At 45.8% G+C, this 24,978-nt stretch overlaps 1 protein-coding gene across 2 annotated transcripts in view; it reads left to right on the top strand.

Moving 5' to 3' along the window:
• tle5 (TLE family member 5, transcriptional modulator) overlaps positions 1–24,978 on the top strand; it is an 87,417-nt gene that overhangs the window by 38,865 nt on the left and 23,574 nt on the right. For both annotated transcript variants that reach the window (XM_079506928.1, XM_079506929.1), the window contains exons 3-4: positions 5,662–5,725; positions 8,189–8,233. In XM_079506928.1, the coding sequence (XP_079363054.1) occupies positions 5,662–5,725; positions 8,189–8,233 (109 nt within the window). The remainder of the gene's footprint in view (positions 1–5,661; positions 5,726–8,188; positions 8,234–24,978) is intronic.

The following is a 24,978-nucleotide window of genomic DNA, read 5'->3' as shown; positions in this document are numbered from 1 at the left end:
AGGATGTAGAAGACATTTTTAGAATCTGATCTCAGGTCAAAATGGGTTAAAAAGGCAAATGTACTGCAGGCATTCCCCAGAGTCTAGTAGTGAGCATTGTAGCTGTCGCCGTCTTCCTCTGTCTCAACCCCCCCTCCTCCTCCTCCCCCTGCTCCCCTCCCCCTCCTCCCCTCCCCTCCCCTCCCATCCCTCGTTCACATGCATAAATAGATCAGGGAATACATAAATCAAAATAAAGATGACAGCAGGAGCGATTTAGAGGCGGAAGGAGCGGCAATAAAACTCCATCAAAGTGTCGTTTGAGAGCGCCGGGCGGGGCCGATGGGGGCCCGGAGGGGCTCACCGAGCACCAATCAGACGAGGCACGGAGCCAATCCCAGGTAGGGGCTGGCAGCGGGGAGGCCTGTTGTCATGACAACCCACTGCACGGCCTACGCATTGTACAGAGGCATGGCTTGTCTTTTTTTTTTTGTAGGAGGGATGGGGAGCAATTTGGATAAGTGGAATATCGCGCGCACGCGCACACACAGACACACACACACACACACACAGACCCACACACAGACGGTTGCAGAGCAGAGAGCGTGTTGAGTCAGAGGAGCAGGTGAATGGTGATGAGATGGTTACTGTGCAGCCTGCCTGTTTACCTGGCTGGCTCGGCAACAGCAGCACATCATTCCACCTGCCAGCAGCCTCTGTCTGTCTGCATCCCTCTGTCCAATAATACAACCCTAAACTAAGGCATGGACAGAATCGCAATCACCTTTTTGTCACCCTGTGTGTGTGTGTGTGTGTGTGTGTGTGTGTGTGTGTGTGTGTGTGTGTGTGTGTGTGTGTGTGTGTGTGTGTGTGTGTGTGTGTGTGTGTGTGTGTGTGTGTGTGTGTGTGTTGTTACACCTCAATGCACACATACTGCACAGTACAGACTCAACAGGACTCACCGTACATTTCAGTGTTTTCCTGTGTATTTAAATTCATTATAATTATAAACAAAAACATATTTTTGCCCGTTTTCCCCTCAAAAGTACATGCAAGTACATTTCCCCTCTGTACATGCATGTACAGAGTCAGTATTTTACAGCCAGCCGTATTTGTATAATCAGTGTATGCTGCCAAACAGATTGGTTAATCTTAAACATTTCAGTTCTGCCTATTTTGTGCCTTGTTAATATTTACCATTGGATGATTACAATTTCTTTTGCTATTCGAAAGTGTTTCTTTACCTACTAAAAGTTGTATATTAATTAATTCATTGTCTCCATGTAAATGCTCACCATGTAGGAGTTGTAACATAAGTCCCGCCCTTGTGGTTGTGGCCCTCTTCGCACCCATTGGTTGCCGTTTCGTGGTTTGACAAAAATCCTCTCTCTCCATCCACTACCATTGAAATAACATGTTTTTCAGTTGCTTCATATTGATATTCTGCGCACTCAATTCTTATTTTAAACTTGGTGTCAAAATATGTTTTAAATTCAACATAAACAACATAAAAATTCAACATAAACAAGGTGGAACCAGGCAGAAAGAGCCTGCTGGTTAGTCAGTCAGGGACCAATCAGAAGGCTGACAAAGGGTGAATTTGTATAAAGTGGGATCTGTTTTAGGGTGCGTTCGGAAATGCGCCCTGAACGCACTGGTGTGCTCTCTTGTCGTTCGTTTATTCAGTGCACTCGGTGCGTTGTCGTTCGAAATCCTGTGCGCTGCACACCGGTGTGCCGAGTGCCCGCACTGAGCGACCCTACCCTGAAGCTGGGGTTGTCCGGTGTCGGCGGTGTGAATGCGTCACAGCTGTGGTCGTTGGTAAATAAGGCACACTGTGACGTCACCTCCCACCACACTCAACAAACTGACCACATTCCCGGTGCGCATTTTCCCAACGCACCCATAGACTGACTTGTCGTTCAGTTGAACTCAGCTGAACCTACTCTGTAAGCATGCTCTGATAACGAGATGACAGCCTAGTAGCATCACAGGGCATGTTCTGAAATTGTATTAATCAATTTTGGGCGGGAACCCCTTTTTTGGTGTTTTTAAGCATTATGTTATACTTTAGCTATTGAAAAATAGCAGATCTACAAGCTCATAACACGGCGCCGAGAGCCGCGCTACGAGCTTGTAGATCTGCCTATTTTTAAAAATGTGGCGCAAATCTTTGAATATACATGTATATTCTTTCAGAGGAAACGTTTTTAACTCAAATCTTTGCTTCTGGGGGGGGGGGGGGGGGAGGTCCCTGGGAACAAACATATTTTCAGAGGGGGGGGGGTTGGCGGCCAATTTCATATAATTCCTTGACATGAAATAGGTTTGAGAACCAATGATATAGAGAAACATGGGTTTTTCAGAAAACTGTCAGGATTTAAGAAGGCATTTGTGGAATCGTCCTCAGGTCTAAATGATTAATCACACAGGGATATGTACTGTATGCACAAGCCTGAGTGGTACAGAAGTAAGCAAGACAAGGCTGGACAGGAACAGAGTAGACAGACGGCTATCGGTACAAAGCAATACACACTACAGTGAAAAGGAGAAAGGTACATATCATGATTACACTGCTTAGGAGTAGGGATGGAGCTCGGTTAAGGTTTTATTGATGACGATCACCTTATCGAGCAGGCTTATCGAGCCGGGTCCTTATCGAGCCCACTATCGAGCATTTGCTATTATTTTGTGGAAAGATGGGAGAAAATTCATTCTGAACAGAACCTTATTTTTATTGCCAGTTGTGATAGTTGTATGCCAATAAACAGTTCTAAAGTGTCTCACACACACACACACACACACCTTTCTAACACTGTTAATTGTGTACTGTCACTTTAAATGCGTAATGTATACATCATCGTACGGCGGTGTCACGCACCAAAAATAGCCAGTCTACAAGCTCACACCATGTCTGGTTGCACCGCGTTGTGAGCTTGTAGCTCTGCCTTTTCAGTAACGATAGACTGATAGCATGCACATTGGAATACGTCACGTATTATGTGAGACTATTCAAATCGATCCGAGGGAGATATTATAACTACGCTTCCTCCCCGCAAATATATATCATATGCGGGGAGGAAGCGTCAGTGAATCCTCGCTATGAGTCTGGCCGCGCCAGGCTAGCAGCTGACTGCTCCCGTGTTGTTTGGACTCTGTGCAGACCTTTTACAGCCTATGGTGCAGACATGATGCAAAGGTATCGCATTTGGGTTTAATACAATGCATTATGGACAGATGTCTATGCATTGTCGAAATGCTCCCTTTCGAGCATGCAACAACTGTGGTAGGCTACATTATTGCATTTAGCTCCCCTCGTTACCAAACCTTTTCACCCGTTCCACCATAGTTCCACGGCAAAACGATGACGCACCACGCAACCACCCGTCGCGTCCCAGCCCCCTTTTACCCGATAACAGACTCGACAAGCCAAAAGCTTATTGATAATCGGGTCTCGATAAATGCCGAACCAGGTTTGTAATGGACCCGATTTTCGGGCTCCATCCCTACTTAGGAGTAATTAAAGTATAGCTATACGGTCATGTACAGATACCGGAATGGGACTATAATCGTTAATATCGTTTATCGTGATTAAAAAAACGGTCACAATAATCGTATCGCAGAGATTTGAATTTATTGTGACATTGGCCTCCGTCATACACTAGTATAAAAATTAGCTGTTGTTGAGCTGCAACCCTCGTAAACCCTCCTATACTTAAACACACTTAAACAGACCTGTAAACCCTCTAATAAACACACTTAAACAGACCTGTAAAGTGCAAAACAGTAGTAGATCCACAAGCTCACAACCCGTTGTGGATCTGCTATTTTTGACGAATGTCCGTCCCGATTCCAGACACCGGAGCTCGGGCCGTAATGACCCTCACCACTGCTGCAGTTAAAACGACAATAACTGCACACATTAGCAGGGTTTGGCATTGTTGGCCACATGCAGCACGGCAGTCTGCCTGCCATTTAAGACAATTAAACAATGACGATCAAGATTGTACCAGCAGCTCGCTGTAATCGAATTGTCATTCAAGCCGAGAACATCCCGGGCATACATACATACACATTACAGACATCAAACAGGTTTCAGATTCAGCCCCAAATCTGCACCATATCCGGTGCCGTGCACAATGCACATATCTGCCCTCATTTAATCTCTCGCTCTTATCCAGTCCTCGGATGACACCTCTGAAGGCATAGTTCGCTGCTTCAATCAGATACTACGGGAGGAATGCAGAGGAGGAAGTGTGGGGGGGTTAGGGGAGGGGGGGGGGGGTGACGAGGCGGGGTGACTGTTGACGCGTCCTCCTTTGTCCTGTCGCCTGGCGTGACAATCAGAGCTGACATGATTACAGCTAATGGTTGTCGCGGAGGACGGAGGAGGACGAGCCTCCGAGCTGAGCGTTCGTTCACACGCGCCTCTCTATATTTAGACGTGCCATTTTACTCACTGCCACGCCTGTGACGGTCACAGTCACAGACACATGTTTATGTTTTAGATGTTCTGTCTCTCTCTGAAGTCACCGTTTGGGTTTGTCCTCCGTGTACCTTCGCCTGCGACATTCCTTACGCCCCCCCCCCCCCCCCCCCCCCCCCCCCCCCCCCCCCCCACCCACCCTAACTTGTTCTAATTGATTAACACCTCACAAAGATAGAAAAAAACGCCTCACAAGATGATGACGATGGTGGTGAAAGTATAGAAAATGAATAAAATCTGCACTCTGTCGAGTAAGAGTCTTTGTTTAATATTGATGGTGCTCCGCAGCAGCAGTCATACCAGACAGACAGACAGACGCGTTTCGGTGCGCAGGCCTTCCGGCCAAGCTACACCAGGCTTTTCTCGCCCGTTTACCGTAAACGCAGGGGTAAATGCGCGCGTTTTGTGCGCGAAAAGCCTGGTGTAGCTTGGCCGTTCGTCAGTGTCAAAATTGGCCAAATGATGGTGATGGTGATGGTGAAAGTAACGGTGATGATGGTGATATTGATGCATTGTTAGTTTTGTTGACTAAGACTTAAAAGACTAATGTTTTGGTTATTTAGTGGACTAAGACTAGACTAAGAGTGTTTTCAAAAGACTAAGACTAAATCAGAATTTTCTGTCAAAATTAACACTAAAAGATTATGGTTTTTGACATTCGGTCAACTAAGATCTGGAGCTCTCTGGTGGAGCTGTTGCCCCCGCGACCCGACTACGGATAAGCGGTTGAAGATGAATAGACGGATGGTCAACTAAAACTAGACTAAGACTAAATGTTGTGTTATTCAAAAGACTAAGACTTAATCGGAATGTGCTGTCAAAATGAACACTGTGTTGATCAAAGAGTTATAAAGGACAGCGTGAGGACCGGAGCAAAGCAATGGAAGTTGCTCAGTGGCGTTTTGAAGCACCCGGAAGACTGCCGGAAGTACCATTATAACTCAATGGCTCGAGTGAGCGGAAGTTAAGCCCGGGATGACGCATGTTATGACGTCACTGAACCTCCATGAACGCGCTGCAGTTCCACTTTTGGCCAGTAGGTAGTGGCAGCTTCAACGTTGGATAGCCCTTCTGAGGCCCTTGGTGGTGATGGAGATGAAGCTGGTGGTGATGACGATAGGGACGATGCCAGTGGTGTTAAGTTGACCTTTGTTTTAGAGAGACTAACGGCGTCCTTCCTTCCTTCTCCTCACCAGTTTGAAGCTGGAGTGTGACAAGCTGGCCAGCGAGAAGTCTGAGATGCAGCGTCATTATATCATGGTGAGTGGCTCTATGCGTGTTGGTGTGTGACCGTGTTGATGTGTATGTGTATGTTAGTTTCATTTATGTGTGCCAGCATGCATGCCCCCCCCCCCCCCCCCCCACCACACACACACGCACACACACACACACACACCAGCATAAACATAAAAAAGTCCTCAGGCAAAGTATAATCTCACGAAGTGGATGCAAATGAAGTACTCTAAATGTGCGCGCACGTTTGTTGACGGGCAATGCCCGTCTAAAATAAACAGATTTCTCTTCTTTTTTGTTCTGCCTCTGTTCAGCGTTCATACCATCCCCCCATCATCTTCCTCCAGCATCCACACCTCTTGTCTTTGCTCTGTAATTGCTCTCCTGTGTCTCTTTTTCTGCTGTTCTCTCCATTTTATGATTGCTTCTATCCCTCCCTCCCTCTTGTTCTTTTGTTTCGGGCGTCATTAACAGCTCTTTTGCAACTACAAGAAGTAAACGTGCCGTGTAACACATTCTGCATGTGTCCATACTCCGTTTCACATAAGGTTCTTCTCAGAACTTAACCCATTTAGGCCTGACGTCAAAATAAAAACAAAAATCTTCTGAAAGAATATATATTCAAAGATTTGTGCCGCATTTTCACGATTTTTCAAAAATGGCAGACCTACATGCTCGTAGCGAGCCAGCTTGTAGATCTGCTATTTTTCAATAGCTAAAGTATAACATAATGCTTAGTTAAAACACCAAAAGGGGTTCCCGCCCAGAATGGGTTTAATCTTGGCCTTGCTCACAAGGGGTAGCACTAACCCTGAGTTCAGGGAACCCATGGGAGGAGCAAGCAGAGGCTCTTAAGCCATATTTTATAGTTTCCAAAAATAAAACAAAAGTTCAAATCTGAGAATATTCGAACATTTCCGCCTATAATGTCATGCCCAAAATAGGGATAGTTGTATACAACTGTGAAAACGGTAAACGGCTAAATCGAATTGAAAAACTGACGACAGACAGACGGATACATACAGACCTTGTATTAATCCTGAGGGGAATCCAGTCGTAGTGGCAGCACTGCAGTAAGCATGAAACAAAGATATAGGGTTTCTTTTTTATTTCCCTCTCCCTTAAAGAAAAGAAAAAACTAAATCTGAATTTCACAGGTTATGGAAAGTCACACGTTCTCAAAGGTTTTGCGTTACCCTCCCTAGTCGAGGTGTCCACTTCCCCCCCTTTTTCTGCCTTCCTTTATCCCTCCGTCTCCCTCTTTATTCACACAAACTCATACACATTCACACAGATGACCACACTCACACTCACACACACACACTCACACACACCACACACATACACACACACACACACGGTCCTCCTCTTCTAATCTCATTGTCGGTGGCCATGGCTGTGTATCCGTCTGATACTCTGCCTCTAATTGATCCTCTGACTGGCTTTAATCTCATCTGATCTGCGTGGCTCTCCCCTGCACCAGACAGACAGACAGACAGACACAGACAGACAGACCAAACGCACGCACGCGCTCGCTAATGCACACGTATGGTATGTGTGTGCGGCGCTCCCACAATCCGACGGCGGTGCGCACACGCACAGACGTTCCGCCTTGTTTTTCTCACTTCTGTCACACCCATGCTCACATACACGACTCACGCAGTTATTCAACCAGCCAGCCAGCCCGCCACCACACGTACGGTAGGTACATACGTGCACACAAACACACACACACACACACACGTGCTCGTGCCTGGCCTCGTAGCCCCAGCCCTCCCTCCCCCTCCCCCCCTCTCTAATAGGCTATCAGGTTGCCCTGCTCCCACGGCTAACGGCGGCACCTCCATTTCCCCAGCGCTGTAATTACTTTAGGGAGCTGCCGTTTGGACCTAGCCGCTCGCTGGCTCGTGAGCGAGAGAGAGAGAGAGAGAGAGGAGCACTTTGTGTGCGTGTGCGGCTGTGTGTGTCTGTGCGTGTGCACACGTGCATGCTTGTGTGTGTATCAATGAAAGATCGTGTCAGAGTGAGCAAAAAGAAAGTGTGCGTGCGTGCGTGCGTGCGTGCGTGCCTGTGTGTGTGTGTGTGTGAGATCCTTGTTGTTTGTTTTCCAGTGACAGAGCCAGTGCCCCTGCAGACAGAGTGGGTGATTAACAGGGTTGACGCCTAGAGGGTGGCCCTCTCATTAACACCGAGTGTACATAACACACTCACACACACACACACACACACACACATTTTCTTTGTCTGCCCGTCTCTTTTTTCCCTCCCCCTGTGCCCTTTCCATTTTATAATAACACTCTCTCTCTCTCCCTCTCTCCCTCTCTCTCTCCCTCTCTCCCTCTCTCCCTCTCTCCCTCTCTCCCTCTCCCTCTCCCTCTCCCTCTCTCCCTCTCTCCCTCTCTCTCTCTCTCTCTCTCTCTCTCCCTCTCTCCCTCTCTCTCCCTCTCTCTCTCTCTCTCTCTCTCTCTCTCTCTCTCTCTCTCTCCCCAGTATTATGAGATGTCCTACGGGCTCAACATTGAGATGCACAAGCAGGTGAGTCTTTGTTTGCCTCTGAGATCAATGTCTGCAGCAACCGTCACAAAACACTCAAAAGGCCTATTTAATTCATGGTACATTTGTTGTGCTTGGAGATTGTACTGATTGGACTTCAGTAATAATCCTCATCAAGCATCTTACCCGTTCACAAGACAGCGCCCCCTGGAGTGAAGACTCCCACCTATTGACATATTACGCGCACACACAGCTGAGCCCCTCCCTCTCTCTACCCAGCTGTCTGGGTTTGACTGACGGGTGTGTGACTGACGGAGGTGCTGGTCTCAGCACAGTGCTGCTGTTTTCACTGTTCCTCACAAGCGCTTAGAGATTTGAATTCCATCACCTCGGGGGCTGTTTAAACGTAGGTACCAGGGGACTAGTTCTTATGTAGTCATCATTTCCCCTTTAGCTCCCATTACATGCAGGATCTGGCTGGCAGGTGTGGTAAATAATGGAGAACATATTTGAATAATAATATCCAGGTATTGGTATGTTTGTCGGAAAGCCATTGCATTGTGATGCAAAAATCTGTTCTATTGCAATGTAACCATGCACTCCAAATCTGATATATATTTTGTTATGTTTATTTTTTGAGTGGCGCTAGCATGGCTTTCCGAAATTACGTCATGTGGCAGCCAAGTCTATGGACGTTTTTAGCATTTAATATCATATTGTTTGTGTCCCTCAAACATATTTCTAATGGTTTGAGCCTAAATCACCACTCTGGTATAACCAGTCCATGTCATTTCTGTCTGGCTTCTAAAGCAGTTTTAGCTGCAGTACCACAATGTTCTGATGTGGTCGGGGCACTAAAGTGTATGCAAATTCTTTTCTAAGCCACAACCCTCAACCTTTGATGAATTGAACAAGGTGGACCCTCTTGTAAACAAGTGTAATGCTTTATTGGGTCGTCCACTCACAGTTAACAGTCTTTGTATTGAGTTTGTGCTTGAAATGTACTGTAATTCTGCAAACTGTGAAATACATATTTCAATCAATCAAGAACCAGATACTCCCCTCCCACATCTTTGACTCATAACATGCCCCCCCCCCTCCCACAAAGTGCAAATGTGGAACTGAAGAGGGGGAGGGATAATACAAAGTAGGGAGTCACCTATGACATCACGAGTAGCAGCAAATCAGTTGGCCTGTTGTGAGACCACTGTACATAAAACCCAAATATGATGAGAGAACGCCTGATTGTTCAACGTTTTTGGGAATATATGACCAAAAAAATGGGAAAATTTGAATGTCATGTTGTAGGACCTTTTAATAGCAGATCTACAAGCTCGTAGCGCGGCACTCGGTGCCGCGCTATGAGCTTGTAGATCTGCTATTTTGCTTAGCGCTCTTTTAACAAATCATTTGCCAGCCAAGTCTATGGACTTTAATGTTTGTTTAGCGCACCAACTCACAACGTGAGACGTCATTTGGCCGATATAAATACATCTGGTAACTAATTCTATTTCATACAATAACACAATGCATTCATGTCTCATGGAGGACGATGATACTGTCAGACTGTTCAGTTCGTGTGGCAGCCACAGTGGGGCGCCGCTCGCTTCACACCTGTGTGATTTGTTCTTTCAGTAAACCTAGAACTAATGCGATGTCTCTACATCGTTGTTGTTGTGCATTTTAAATGAGAAAATGATTCTTTCAGTGTTTGCAGCCACATGGTTGGATCATTATCCTTTGTTTAGGCGGTTTTGTGGTAACCCATTTTGGGCGGGAACCCCGTGTTTTAAGCATTATGTTATACTTTAGCTATTGAAAAATAGCAGATCTACAAGCTCGTAGCGCGGCACCGAGTGCCGCACTACGAGCTTGTAGGTCTGCTATTTTTGATAAAACCTGAAAATGTGGCGCAAGTCTTTGAATATATATTCTTTCAGAGCGAACGTTTTTAACTCAAATCTTTGCATATATTTTGCAACATATTTTCAGATGGGGGTCGGAGGCCAATTACATATATTTTTGGGAGTCCTTGACATGAAAATGTTTGGGAACGACTGACATAGAAACATGAGGTTTTTCAGAAAACTGTCAGGATTTAGAAGACATTTGTAGAATCGTCCTCAGGTCTAAATGGGTTAAACAGGAAAAGGCACACTAATGACGGGTTTATATTCTACAGGTGACATCTATCTTCCTCTGCATTTCAACCAGTCTCACTAATATGAAACATAAACATAGAGACCATCTCAGGGCGGCTGTGGCTCAGGAGGTAGATCAGGTCGTCCAATGATCCATGGGTCGGCGGTTCGAATCCCGGCTCCTCCTGTCTACATGTCGAAGTGTCCTTGGGCAAGACACTGAACCCCTAATTGCTTCTTATGTGCTGGTTGGTACCTTGCATGGCTTCCGCCGCAATCGGTGTATGAATGTGTGTGTGAATGGGTGAATTTAATGCACAATCTATGTAAAGCGCCTTGGATAAAGGCGCTATATAAATGCACCATTTACCATTTATCTTTGTGGATGAGATCCAGGAGCATTCTCGGCCACATGTGATTCGTCCATGTATTTTTCCTTCACCTGGTGGGCATAAATATGATTGGTCAAGCCAGCAAAAATGGACCCCCGGGCCCACGGGTATTACACAAATCAACACTCAGGATTTTACTGCAGATTTGATACACATAGCTGTTGAGCCCCACCCACTTCACTCTGCGATGGCAAGCTGCCCTTCCCACCCACTGAGATGCATGTTAAATGACGGGGTTTCTCCATAAAAAAACAAATACATTGCATGGATGCACCTGGGACGTATCCTCAGTGATGTATCCCATGGTCATCAGGGTTTTGGGTCTCCCAACATCATACCCCTCACTCAGGTGACCCAGCCGGGGTGATCAAGTCCCGACTTACGTCCCAGTAGCTACCATTCTGGCGCGTGGAAGGACTAGGCTCTGTGGGTTGACTCCTGTCCGTGCCCCTCCTACGTGTCCACACCTGCTCTCACTAGGTCCAGCCCCTGTGCGTTGCACCAGACTCCCAGCACCAGGCACTTTATTCAGGAATGATGGATTCTCTGGTTCTGCAGGCTCCACCTTGCCCTTGGTGGTGCCGCAGGCTCCGCTTGAGGCTTGAATGGCCCTCCTAAAGGCCTTGCCGTGGGTTTGTTGGGCTTCTTCCTCACGGAAGACACATGCTGGGGCGCCAACCCATACTGCTCCCGGGTGCAGTCTACATTCCGGCTGCCACCCGTCTCCCCGGTGGTCACCAGACTATTCCTGGTTGTCACGTAGTCTATTCCTATGAGTCACTATAAATAGAATAACTAATCGATCATTTCAGTAGCAAGAGCTTCAAAATGTCTTCTAAATCTAGTCATCAAGGCCTGCAGTAGGCTATGCACTGGACATGTGCAGCAGTGCATGACATGATTTAAATAAACTAGAAATACAAGGAAATGTTAGAGGGAGAAACAGTGAACATGAAAACTCCTGTCTGACGGTCGTTAAAGTTGATTGAGTCGGAACTCAATCAACTTTAACGACCGTCAGACAGGAGTTTTCATGTTTATTGTTTATTGTAATAACCCGACATTAAAGGAGAACATACTAGAAGGCTTTCTTACCTTTATTTGTAGTTGTTACGTCTCCACCAAAGAGGTCCAGGTGTTATTTTGTGCAAAAGCGCATTATTGGCTATTTCCCCTACCATAAGCCCTCAATGAATTGCATTGAATTGAAGAGGGCTATGGGGTGTTGTGCTAATTTGCTTATTTCCATCGCTCAAAAATCTTTTTTTTTTAATATATCCTCTCTTCATAATGTAAATAGTATCCCAAGCGGCACACTTTACTACTTATTTCGATGGAAATAAGCGAATTAGCACAAAAACCCAACCCCCATTGAGGGCTTATGGTAGGGGAAATAGCCAATAATGAACTTTTGCACAAAATAACACCTGGACCTCTTTGGTGGGGACGTAACAACTACAAATAAAGGTAAGAAAGCTTTCTAGCATGGAATTCTCCTTTAACATTATGTTATAATTTAGCTATTGAAAAATAGCAGATCTACAAGCTCATAGCGCGCCACCGAGTGGCGCGCTACGAGCTTGTAGGTCTGTTATTTTTGAAAAATCGTGAAAATATATATTTCAGAAAACTGGAGGATTTAGAAGATTCTTTTTTAAATTTTGAGTTCAGGCCTAAATGGGTTAAGCTCTATGTGTAACAACACAGCCATGCAAAATAACATTGACAGCTATGAGGTGTCGAAAGCTTGTCATCCTTAGCAACGGTTGCTAAACTATTAGTGGTGAGGCTTAGCGAAGGGCTAATTCTCTCTTTAACATATTGTAAACTCAACGGTACTAGGCTGCCCTACAAAGCCAACATGCAGGAACTACGTTTTTGGTCACACCGACTTATTTGTGTATCGCAACGGTCAAATTAGCCTTTGAGATTTTGGGGGATAAAACAATTGCCTCAAGAACATATTTACAATTATAATATCACTTATTTGCCCACATCTCATTTGGCTGACCAGTTGAAAAAGTTAAAAGTCCAGAGTCCATTTTTAAGTTTCTGCCTCTGTGGGAGGTATTTATATGCAAATATCATGACCAATGGCATTGTAAGACTAAACAATAGGACCCAATGATGAAATTAATAATACATTAAATTAAAAAAATAAATTATTTAAATTCTGTTTTTGATCAAATATAAATGTTGGAATGTAAACCCATTATTGGCCACGTATTTCCCGTAGTTACAGCACTTTGGCTTTGTAGATCAACATGGAAAAGCTGACATTTATTAGCACAGCAACCACGTGCACAGTACACGTCATCGTGAACACAATAATATTGGGGGATGTTGGAAACCTGCTTTATAGCTACAATACACAGTACACTGACTGGTGCCCAAAATTGTGATTGATCATTAATCGACTATTTCGTCAAAGCAACGATTATCGATCATATTTTTATTTATTGATACGTTTATTTAACAGGGACAATACAAAAAACAATGTATCAAGTTGTAAAAACATGAAACCGTTGCATTGTACATAGGGTTTGTAGCCAAGGCTAATTTGCAACCCCAGTCCCTGGTTAGGCCTTTCTTTACAGCTAATCATCTACCTAAAACAATCTTTTACATACAAATATAAATACATCTAATTTTACAATTGATTAGTTTGATTGAACTGTTGCACCCCTACAGTAGCTCTCGGGTCTCTTCCTAGTGAGCAGACAGAGGCCATTAATCAGTCTGTACGGCAGGCCAGAGGGAGGTAATTTATGCCCTGGCTGTGGTGGCAGAGAGAAGGGTGGGCCTCCTGGCTGTGGGAGGCAGAGAGGAGGGTGGGCCTCCTGGCTGTGGGAGGCAGAGAGAAGGGTGGGCCTCCTGGCTGTGGGAGGCAGAGAGAAGGGTGGGCCTCCTGGCTGTGGGAGGCAGAGAGAAGGGTGGGCCTCCTGGCTGTGGGAGGCAGAGAGAAGGGTGGGCCTCCTGGCTGTGGGAGGCAGAGAGAAGGGTGGGCCTCCTGGCTGTGGGAGGCAGAGAGAAGGGTGGGCCTCCTGGCTGTGGGAGTCAGAGAGAAGGGTGGGCCTCCTGGCTGTGGGAGGCAGAGAGAAGGGTGGGCCTCCTGGCTGTGGGAGGCAGAGAGAAGGGTGGGCCTCCTGGCTGTGGGAGGCAGAGAGAAGGGTGGGCCTCCTGGCTGTGGGAGGCAGAGAGAAGGGTGGGCCTCCTGGCTGTGGAGGCAGAGAGAAGGGTGGGCCTCCTGGCTGTGGGAGGCAGAGAGAAGGGTGGGCCTCCTGGCTGTGGGAGGCAGAGAGAAGGGTGGGCCTCCTGGCTGTGGTGGGAGGCAGAGAGGAGGGTGGGCCTCCTGGCTGTGGTGGGAGGCAGAGAGAAGGGTGGGCCTCCTGGCTGTGGTGGGAGGCAGAGAGAAGGGTGGGCCTCCTGGCTGTGGGAGGCAGAGAGAAGGGTGGGCCTCCTGGCTGTGGGAGGCAGAGAGAAGGGTGGGCCTCCTGGCTGTGGTGGGAGGCAGAGAGAAGGGTGGGCCTCCTGGCTGTGGTGGGAGGCAGAGAGAAGGGTGGGCCTCCTGGCTGTGGGAGGCAGAGAGAAGGGTGGGCCTCCTGGCTGTGGGAGGCAGAGAGAAGGGTGGGCCTCCTGGCTGTGGTGGGAGGCAGAGAGAAGGGTGGGCCTCCTGGCTGTGGTGGGAGGCAGAGAGAAGGGTGGGCCTCCTGGCTGTGGGAGGCAGAGAGAAGGGTGGGCCTCCTGGCTGTGGGAGGCAGAGAGAAGGGTGGGCCTCCTGGCTGTGGTGGGAGGCAGAGAGAAGGGTGGGCCTCCTGGCTGTGGTGGGAGGCAGAGAGAAGGGTGGGCCTCCTGGCTGTGGGAGGCAGAGAGAAGGGTGGGCCTCCTGGCTGTGGGAGGCAGAGAGAAGGGTGGGCCTCCTGCCTGTGGGAGGCAGAGAGAAGGGTGGGCCTCCTGGCTGTGGGAGGCAGAGAGAAGGGTGGGCCTCCTGGCTGTGGGAGGCAGAGAGAAGGGTGGGCCTCCTGGCTGTGGGAGGCAGAGAGAAGGGTGGGCCTCCTGGCTGTGGGAGGCAGAGAGAAGGGTGGGCCTCCTGGCTGTGGGAGGCAGAGAGAAGGGTGGGCCTCCTGGCTGTGGGAGACAGAGAGAAGGGTGGACCTCCTGGCTGTGGGAGGCAGAGAGAAGGGTGGGCCTCGCACGGGTTAGCCTTTATCAGTGACCTCACCTGGTGCTGTCCCACGCACGCGTACACATACACACACACATACGCACACACACACACACACTGCCCTATGATTGACGGTGCACGGCCACTAACAGCCTCACTGTGAACGAACACGAGTACTCTTTGACAAATGGTGGCTCTCATTCGCGCACACACACAGCTTTCACACACACACACACACACACGTGCACACACACGTGTGTGTGCACACACACACACGTGCACACACACACGCATGCGCACGCACACACACACGTCGTGCACACACACACACACACACACAGAAGTACACTGCTTCTACAGATTTAGAGATCCTCGCATATATTATATGCACCTACTACACAGACTCTGGAAAGCACCACACACACACACACACACAAGCACGCGCGCACAACATGCGCGTGCCGTGCCGGAAAATCGGGAAGCTAATTTGTAGGAAATCACACGTGGAAATAATCTTGTACCGCAACACACAAACTGAAAACACACACACACACACACAAACAGCTGCGCTCTGCCTCATGAGCACAATTCATCACAACACACTCTTTTATTTGACAGGGATGAAATATTTAGAAATTCATTGTTGAAAGAGGGGAGGGGGGTGTGTGTGTGTGTGTGTGTGTGTGTGTGTGTGTGTGTGTGTGTGTGTGTGTGTGTGTGTGTGTGTGTGTGTGTGTGTGTGTGTGTGTGTGTGTGTGTGTGTGTGTGTGTGTGTGTGTGTGTGTGTGTGTGTGTGTGTGTGTGTGTGTGTGTGTGTGTGTGTGTGTGTGTGTGTGTGTGTGTGTGTGTGTGTGTGTGTGTGTGTGTGGAGACACATGAAGAACACAAACACACGCATGCACATATAAATGTGTATGTGTTGCACTTGCGCATGTGACCAATTTGTACATGTGATTTTAGTCACGCGGGCCTCCCTATTATTATTTGTGTGGGTGTGTGTTTGCTAATTATGTGTGTGTGCGTGCGTGCGTGCGCGCGCTTCATGTGTGTGCGCAAGTGTGATCTTGTGAAAGTGTGGACTGCGGCGTGTGCGTGTGCACGTGCTTGCTTTGTGCGCTGAGAGTGGGCGCAAAGAAGCAGCGGTTCCATTAGAGAGTTGAAATTGAAGGGGTTGTGTGGAAACGAGTGTCGGAGAGCATTCATGTCTGGGCCCATTGTGTACACCCCCCCTCCCCCCCCCCCCTCCTCCTCCTCCTCTTTCCACCTCTCTGTCTCTTGTTCTCTCGCTCTCTCTTTCTTACTCTGTCTCCTCTCTTGCTCTACACTGAGTTCAAACAAAACGCCTTTTCTCCATATTATTGTTTGTCTCTCTTTCGTAGGGGCTGTTGCCATTACAAATTTAACCTATTCTGGGCGGGAACCCCTTTTGGTGTCTTAAACATTGTTATAATTTAGCTATTGGAAAATAGCAGATCTACAAGCTCATAGCGCGGCACCGAGTGCCGCGCTATGAACTTGTAGGTCTGCTATTTTTGAAAAATCGTTAATGTGCCTCAAATCTTTCAGAAAATTGTCATGATTTAGAAGACATTTTTTAAAATTTCGTCGTCAGGCCTGAATGGGTTAAGTCGACGATTAATTGTCATGCAAACAATTGCGATTAACGATTTACCTTTTTTATTTTTTTTGCATTGAACATTGGAACGTTACAATTTGTATTTCTGTTTGGCTTTTAGGATTCGTAATCACAAATTCCACAGGGCAGATATGACAACTAACTTAAATATACAAAGAAATCACTGACACATTTAATCATTTTTCATAATTTGTTCTATCCAAAATACTGTGCAAAATAGTTGATGTACAAGCTTACAACACATGTAAGTTTGTAGATCTGCTATTTAGCATTTCTGCTTAGTTTTCTTTTTGGAAAATGTTTGAAAATGTATGGACATCTTTCAACATGGAAACGACTGACGATTATGCAAAAATAATGGTGATTATAATTTGATTATGCGATGATGTAATAATTGTGAAAGGCCTAGTCTTTCGCTGTCTTTTGCTCCGTTCTCACATTCTCTGTCCTTGTTGCTTGTCTGTCTGAAGAGTGTTCTACGCAGCAGACTGGAACTCACCTATGCTTTTTATGGCATAGGCAGCTCCCGGCAGGATCCGCCGGGAGAAACTAGGCACAGCTGCTGGACATGAGACTAATTAATTAGAGCGACAGAGAGAGAGAGAAGTGGTGTGTGTGTGTGTGTGTGAGTGTACATGTGTGAGTGTGTGCTTCAATTTAACAAAGCAGACGACCCGAAATCAGAGAGTGAGCGACGTTTGCGCTACTGTATGCCGAATTGAAGTGGACTCGGCCCCAGACTTTTTTTTTTTCTCCCTGGAAATAAAAACGTCTGGGTTTCCGAGGCTATCTACGCAGTGACATACTTATTTAATGTGTTGTACAGTTGTGTATGGAAGCTTGTGATGATGCTTTGAAGGAGGATGCTGTTTTGTCTGCTGTGAGTGTCTGTGAATGTATGCAAGTTCATCATTTCTAGATTTTCCGCCATTTAGCATTTTCTTTGCAACTATTAGATTTTTGAACCACACACACACACACACACACACACACACACACACGTAATAATGTATCATCATCATACCAGTGTTTTCTATTCTATTCCTCTCGGCTATAATTTGTTTCCAAAGTTTGTCTGATCGAACCCGTATTTCTATCACACACCGAGGGGCCTGTAAACAACACAGAACCAAAAGCAATTTCACTGAGATTCATAGTGTGCCTCATAAAATGCTACAAATGTCACCATTTGTTGCAGAAACATGATGTTTTAACCAATGTTGTTGTTAGACACGATCTCGACCCTGGGAGTCATGTGACGAGCATCAAACAGGTTTTTGATGTTCCACACTGTTTGCCTGCCAATTTGTTTCCAAATCTAGTGGGAATGGCCTTTTTCTTCCAAAACAACACCATGTAACATCATCAACACATTATCCATTCACCCTAGAGGACGTGCTTCCATCCATCCAAGCACGTCCAATTTTCACTCCAAATGACTCGATCTGTGATCTGCAATTTACCTGATCTGGAGAAACCAATCTTTTATCCCATTTTGACCTAAAAAAGATCAGATTCTAAAAATGTCTTCTACATCCTGACAGTTTTCTGAAAAAGCTATGTTTCTATGTCAGTCGTTCTTCGATTTTTCAAAAATAGCAGACCTACAAGCTCGCTATGAGCTTGTAGATCTGTTATTTTTCAATGGCTAAAGTATAACATAATGCTAACACCAAAAGGGGTTCCCGCCCAAAATGGGTTATACCATTTAAACATTCTCCCCTTCCTCCCCACACACACAGGAACAGTTTGGACAATTACGGGAAATATAAAAAATGTAATCCCTTACGCACAGGAACGGTATCTGCCAATTGTGAGAAAAACAATTGGTGATCAACATTTTTTAAGAAATTTCACTTCTGCCCATATCTCAAAGTAAAAAAATCACACCCGTGTGAAGTGAGTGGTGCAACTCTGTGTGGAGGTCCCCGGGGGGGGGGAGTTCCAGACCCACAGGAACACACCCAGGGTGCCGGCCCGATTCCGGCGAGCCGCCCCGCGTCCAAAACGGTTGAGAAATGACAGTTACCGTGTGGGGGTCCCTCTACTGTACCCTCTACTGTACTGTACTGACTACACATGTCACGGTACGCCACCGAGTACATTGCTTCCAGACCGATAGCACCGTTTTATTATTATTTTTAATACTAGACTATTTATTTTCTCGTGTACCCTATAAAACCACTTCAGTTCATTTTCGTGTGGCACCCATGTGCTTATAAGCAGGTTATCAATACTTCAGATAACAGGTTGTACAATTATTATTATTGCGAACGCAGTGATTGCGAACGCAGTGAGCACTAACTATGAGACCTAGCAGAACATGTCTGTGTGTCTGTCTGTGTGTGTGTGTCACGCTGTAACACCACCCGCCCGCCACCAGAGGGGGCAGCTGTATCACACACAAAAAACACACACACACACACACACAAACTTAACTTAAAAAAAACGTAACTTAAAAAAAAAGTAACTTAAAAAAACTTAACTTAAAAAAAAAAAAAAAAAAAAAAATTAAAAAAAACCTTAAAGTACGTAATTTATTCTAATTGTTGTTATTGCAATTTACGAGCTGCGTTTGCTTCCCGCGTTTGCGCGTCTTACTTGTTATTATTATTATTATTATGAAGACAACAGAAGTGATCTGCTCTTCAACGGGGATACAGGCAGGCAGCAGCCAGAGCGGAGCTGTCTGAGAACACACCAACATGGTGTCAGATTTCACTTTCGCTGAGCTTCTACTTCCACAATGTTTTAGTGCTTTATTTACTCTACAATAACCTGTAGCAACGATGCGATGCGCTCTCAATTCATCCTGTAATGATTTCCTGTTAGTGTCTTGATCAGCGCTGATGAACGCTATGTGAGCTGAAACACGTGCGTTGTTGGTCTCGATGTAGCTCTGGTCCATATCTCTAATGCAGGGGTGGGCAACTGGCGGCCCGGGGGCCACATGCGGCCCCCACCTTCACTTAATGCGGCCCGCATGTTAATATCAGAATACTGATATAGTATTGATTTCAACTGTTACAATTCCAAACCCGCTTTAATTACTTCATGACTAGTGTTAAAATGTTATTGTCATTTGAAATTCAATAAAAAGGTTACTTTTCAGGATTCCAATTCAAAAATAGCAAAAATTATTCAGGTTTTCAATTCAAATATAGCAAAAATAGCTGATCTACAAGCTCAAAACGCGTCGCAATGCGACGCGTTTTGAGCTTGTAGATCAGCTATTTTTGCTACGACAGTAATATGCAATGTGGCCCCTCTGGAATGAGTGTGGAAATATATTGGCCATCGCCATCGTCAAAGTTGCCCATCTCTGCTCTAATGCGTTTCATTTAGAGCTATGGATCAGAGCTAGTCTCGATGAGGAAAATAAAATGATGAAAAGAGTTCTGCTGGATTGTTTATCTTCTAGTTGTATGTTTTGACCGTGCTTGCCTATACTGCCTAAAGCCTCAACGTAAATTACTTTGGAAATTAGATTAAGTGCAAGTGCTGTTGTAGTTTCTGTTTCTAAACTTTCTGGATCAATGCCAGGCAGGTCTATTAGGACACCTAGTGGTTGGATTCGGTGTTACCGGTGTTGATAAGCACGGTGGAAACGGTGGGGAAATTCTAGCACCGCGACAGGCCTTGTACTGGCACACCCGAAATCACCATATACAGTATACAGTTAATATGTGTGTGTGTGTGTTAGGTTGCGCACAGGTGGTGGAAAACAACCATGCTGTTTTCGTGCTCAGACGCACCCACACCCAGCCAGCCACCCACACACACACATAGCTCCGTAAGGGAGTGGTTGCACCACTCAAAAAATAAGAATTGAACCGTATGTCATTGGATTGCTATTTCCTCTACTTCCTCGGGTCTTGATAGATACAACTTACTTATAGCATAATCCACGGAGGGGTGCCCTGGGCGCAGCCGTAGCTGAGGTAGTACCATTTAGCCCAGCTTGACACCTCATTGATTGGCTACAACACCCGGTCCACAGGGCACCGCTCTATGGATTCGTCTATAGGCGACCCAGCCTGGCAGAGATGAGCACTCCAAGGAGGGCCCCTTCTTTGTTGCTTATGTGCACGGTCACTTTTATGGCTACATTATGTGGATTGAACGTCTGACGTGTATATTTACATGTGTGTGTGTGTGTGTATTTATGCCCTGTTTATATATACTAAGGCTGCAACAACGAATCGATTAAATCGATAAAAATCGATAATTAAATTCGTTGCCAACGAATTTGATTATCGATTTAATCGCGGGTGTTTTCCAACATTAGAATCTAACGTAAAGCTGCTTTCTTTTTACCGTTCAGTAATGGCACTAGGCTGAACGATCAATATGCAACGGGTCGGTATAAACAACACGAGATTGTCTTGAACGTGACCCGAGCGCTCCGCATCTACCCCACTCTCTCGCTCCCAACTTCAGTCTCCCACACACACAGAGAGAGAGCGTCAAGTGGCTCTGTGGCTGCGATGAGCTCCGCAAAAACAGCTGATCTGTGAGCTCATCAACGTCATCAACAGGTTGCAAAATGCCCCAAACAGGTCCCAAAACATGGTATTTGTGAGCACCGCCACTGTCCATATTTTTTGTCGTATGACCAAAAATGCTCCCCAAAGTCTGAATCTGTGAGCTGCTTGCAGGCAGGCTACGGAGCACTAGCAGTGTAGCTCGTTAGCTCCTCAAATTTGTTCCACCTGTGTTACTCAGCAGCGCATTGAAGTGGGCACAGGGCAAAAGCAGAAAGTTTTGCTTAACAATGATCAGTTGTTCAGTGCTGTTTAACTTTGGCAATAAGTGATACTAGAGCCTAGAGAACATGCTAATATGGCTGCTAAATAAGAACGGTTTCCTCTATCAGCTAGCATGCTGGTGTGTGTGTGTCACACAGACTGTATGACAGTGGTTCTCATAGTGGGAGTTTCAGCTAAATTATAGATAGTTAGCAAGTAAACCATGTGGACCCTAAAGGGTCTGTAACAGAGAGTGCAAAATTGACAATAGAAATAAAATAATAATAAATTGGGGTCCCAGAGATAGAAATGGAAAGAATATACATGGTCAACATTACAGATTACAGTATCATTACAAGTACAAGGAATGGATAAAAAAAGGGTATTCATTTTTATTGTCTTTATTGTTAGTTACAACATGCCTACAATGACTTGAAGCTAAATTTTAAAGGTAATTGCAAAAAGGTGCCATAATCCGATTCATCGATTCATCGTTTAAATAATCGCCCGATGAATCGATTATGAAAATAATCGTTAGTTGCAGCCCTAATATATACACTATTGTGTTTTCAGTACTGTTTGTGCTCTCTGCGTGAACGACATGCAGGAAAACCAGAAAGACAGAGAATGAGCCGTGAGAGAACATAGAGTATACATGAGAAATACGGATGGAAAGAGGGAAAATGGAATAACGTGTTCCTTCCACGCGCTACGTCCAACCAGGGAAACTCCCCCCTGTCAGGTGTAAAGGAGCAACTTGGACACTCAGGCATGAAGGAAGCATGAGTTCAAGTCCGTTGCTCTCCCCATGTCCCCCATATATGGGGAGTTGGGGACTAGGTTGGCGGAGGGTGTGTAGAGCCCAGGATCACATTAGATAATTGACACAGGGGTGAAAAATGGGTTACAAAATCGTGGGATAAAAAAGTATTAAAAAAAAAAGGAAAGAGGGAAAATGGAGATGGATATGAAAACAAAAATCAGACGGAAGACGAGAGATGGCATAAAAGCTCATGGATCCAAGTTTGTTGGATTCCACGACTGATTTCAGTCATCTGGATCATAGAAGTCGGCGGCACTCTCAACATGTCTTTCATGGAAGCATGCCGTGCACTGAAAATGGCAGACCTACAAGCTCACAACACATTTTCAGTTATCAGTAATTTTAAGATGGACTATTTGAAGTGGCCAAACTAGCAATAGAAAACGTGTTCAGAATGAAGCATCTTCCATGAAACGTGAAAGGTCTCGATATGTCATGAAAGCAAAGGTTTTTAAGCCTCAATCTGTGATTTCTTCAACTGGTCAGCTGTGTGTAGAACAGCAGCAACATGGGTTTTACAGTGATACTCCCTAAACGTACATCATCGTCATCTTACATACTGTGTTCATTCTTTATTTAGGAAACCGTAGCCACAGTAGAATCACAGTTTGGGACAGATTGGGGGGGGGGGGGGGGGAGGTGTGTGTGGGAGCCATGTCAGAGATGGTGTGTGTGTGTGGGAGCCATGTCAGAGATGGTGTGTGTGTGTGTGTGTGTGTGTAGGAGCCATGTCAGAGATGGTGTGTGTGTGTGTGTGTGTAGGAGCCATGTCAGAGATGGTGTGTGTGTGTAGGAGCTATGTCAGAGATGGTGTGTGTGTGTGTGTGTGTGTGTGTGTGTGTGTGTGTGTGTGTGTGATGTCAGAGATGGTGTGTGTGTGTGTGTAGGAGCCATGTCAGAGATGGTGTGTGTGTGATGTCAGAGATGGTGTGTGTGTGTAGGAGCCATGTCAGAGATGGTGTGTGTGTGTAGGAGCCATGTCAGAGATGGTGTGTGTGTGTGTAGGAGCCATGTCAGAGATGGTGTGTGTGTGTGTGATGTCAGAGATGGTGTGTGTGTGTGTGTGTGTGTGTGTGTGTGTCAGAGATGGTGTGTGTGTGTGTCAGAGATGGTGTGTGTGTGTAATGATGAGAAGATAGAACTGAAGCGTTTCTCTGCATGCCTAACGACCGTTAGGACGGCCCCCTCTCTCTCCTCGCCGCACAGCCAATTAGCTTCTAACGCAATTACCACTTGCTTTGCATATCTCTCACACGGATTGGATGATAACCAGCCGCGCGCTGCGTGCGTGTGTGTGTGTCCGTCCGCAGGCCTACAGTATATCATTGTGCATTTGTGTTTGTGTTTGTGTTTTCTTCTTCCACAAACGATACATATACTGCACGTGTTTAAAACAACAGGATCCGTTTAAAAATTAGAATAAAATAAACGTTTCGCAACAATGCTGAATTGTTCAAAACGATGATGTAACATAAGTTTTCCATGCGTGGATTACACACGATGAAGAAATCTTGTCATTCAAGTCTTGATGCTTCAGATGTCCAGCCTGTTACTATTTGCACATTATTATGTTTCCCCTCATACAGAGAAGCAGCAGTACACTGCAGGCAAAATGTCCTCGTGCATTTTAATAACATTGGGTGACGTTGTAGAGGAGTAATGTCAACTCGATAGACAAATGAAAAACAGAAAAAAGTACCAACATCATGGCCTGTTTAAGGACCTTCGTAATGAAGTCTTCAGTGAGTGTGTGTTGTGTTTTGCTGAGTGAGTCTTAAGTACTGTCATTAATGCTTAACCCGCCACCATTAATTAATAGCGTATTGCCAAGGTTTTATCGCGCGTAACACTTACTTTGAAGAGCCAAATATCCGTAATCGCATGTTACAGTGACAAACTGCTGTGTGTGTGTGTGTGGTGTCTTGACCGGTTGTTGTTGTTGTTGTCTCTCGGTCGGTGGTGGAAAAACCCGACCGTGAGTATCACAGCGCCTGCTACAGGCCGTTGAAAACGCTTGTCTGGGCCAGAAACTGCCTCTCTATGTCGTTTCTGAGATCCAGGGCTTTGAATGCAGGGCTTAGCCGCGGCCACTGTCCTGCTTGGTGTTGATGTGTGTTGTGTTGAAAGGTGGCTACAATCGGATCAAAACATGGATTAAAGAATGTAAACCCTGGAACACGGAGAAGCCGTGTTTGGCAGGCTAGGGTACTAATTTAACCCTCCGTGTTAACACATTTTGTGCCCAAAACGTCTGTGGACGTCCTGGGTATTACCGCACGTGCATAGCCCAAGACGTCTGTGGACGTCTTTGAAAAAAAATTGAAAAATCAAAACACTTTTTTTTTTCTTTTTTTTTTCTTTTTTTTCAAAGACGTCCACAGACGTCTTGGGCTATGCACGTGCGGTAATACCCAGGGCCTTTTTTTTTTAACACGTGGTGCCAAAGTTTGTTTTTTTTCGCCATTGAGAATGCATTTGGCGTTTAAATTAAATAACTCAGAAACTATAAAACATTTCAAAGTAAAAAGTTCCAGCATGTGTCTCCACAGTCAGCTGAATTATAAAAAATGTGAATGGATTTTCTAGGTGAAAGTGATTTTTGGGGCAGTGTTAAGCGTGGGCTCTCAATGTGTTAAGTATCCTTGGGAACCAACAGTTAATGGGCCATGTGGCCCATAGGTCAGGAGTCTAGCTCCTGTGTCCATGGGGCGTGGAGGCAGCTTGATGTACAAGTACACCCTCCTGGACATGGAGCTATTACATCACAGGGACTTGCCACAGATCACTAAGCAGGGGAGGCGTTTGGGTGCCATTTTAAATAGTTGGTATGACTCCCGGTACAGGCTTTAGTTCCCACACTGTTATTGGTCCGACAGTCATTA

Source organism: Electrona antarctica (genome assembly GCF_951216825.1).
Source record: "Electrona antarctica genome assembly, chromosome: 7".
Classification (NCBI taxonomy): domain Eukaryota; kingdom Metazoa; phylum Chordata; class Actinopteri; order Myctophiformes; family Myctophidae; genus Electrona; species Electrona antarctica.
Note: the sequence above shows the minus strand (reverse complement) of the source record. Positions and strands in the feature narration are given on the sequence as shown.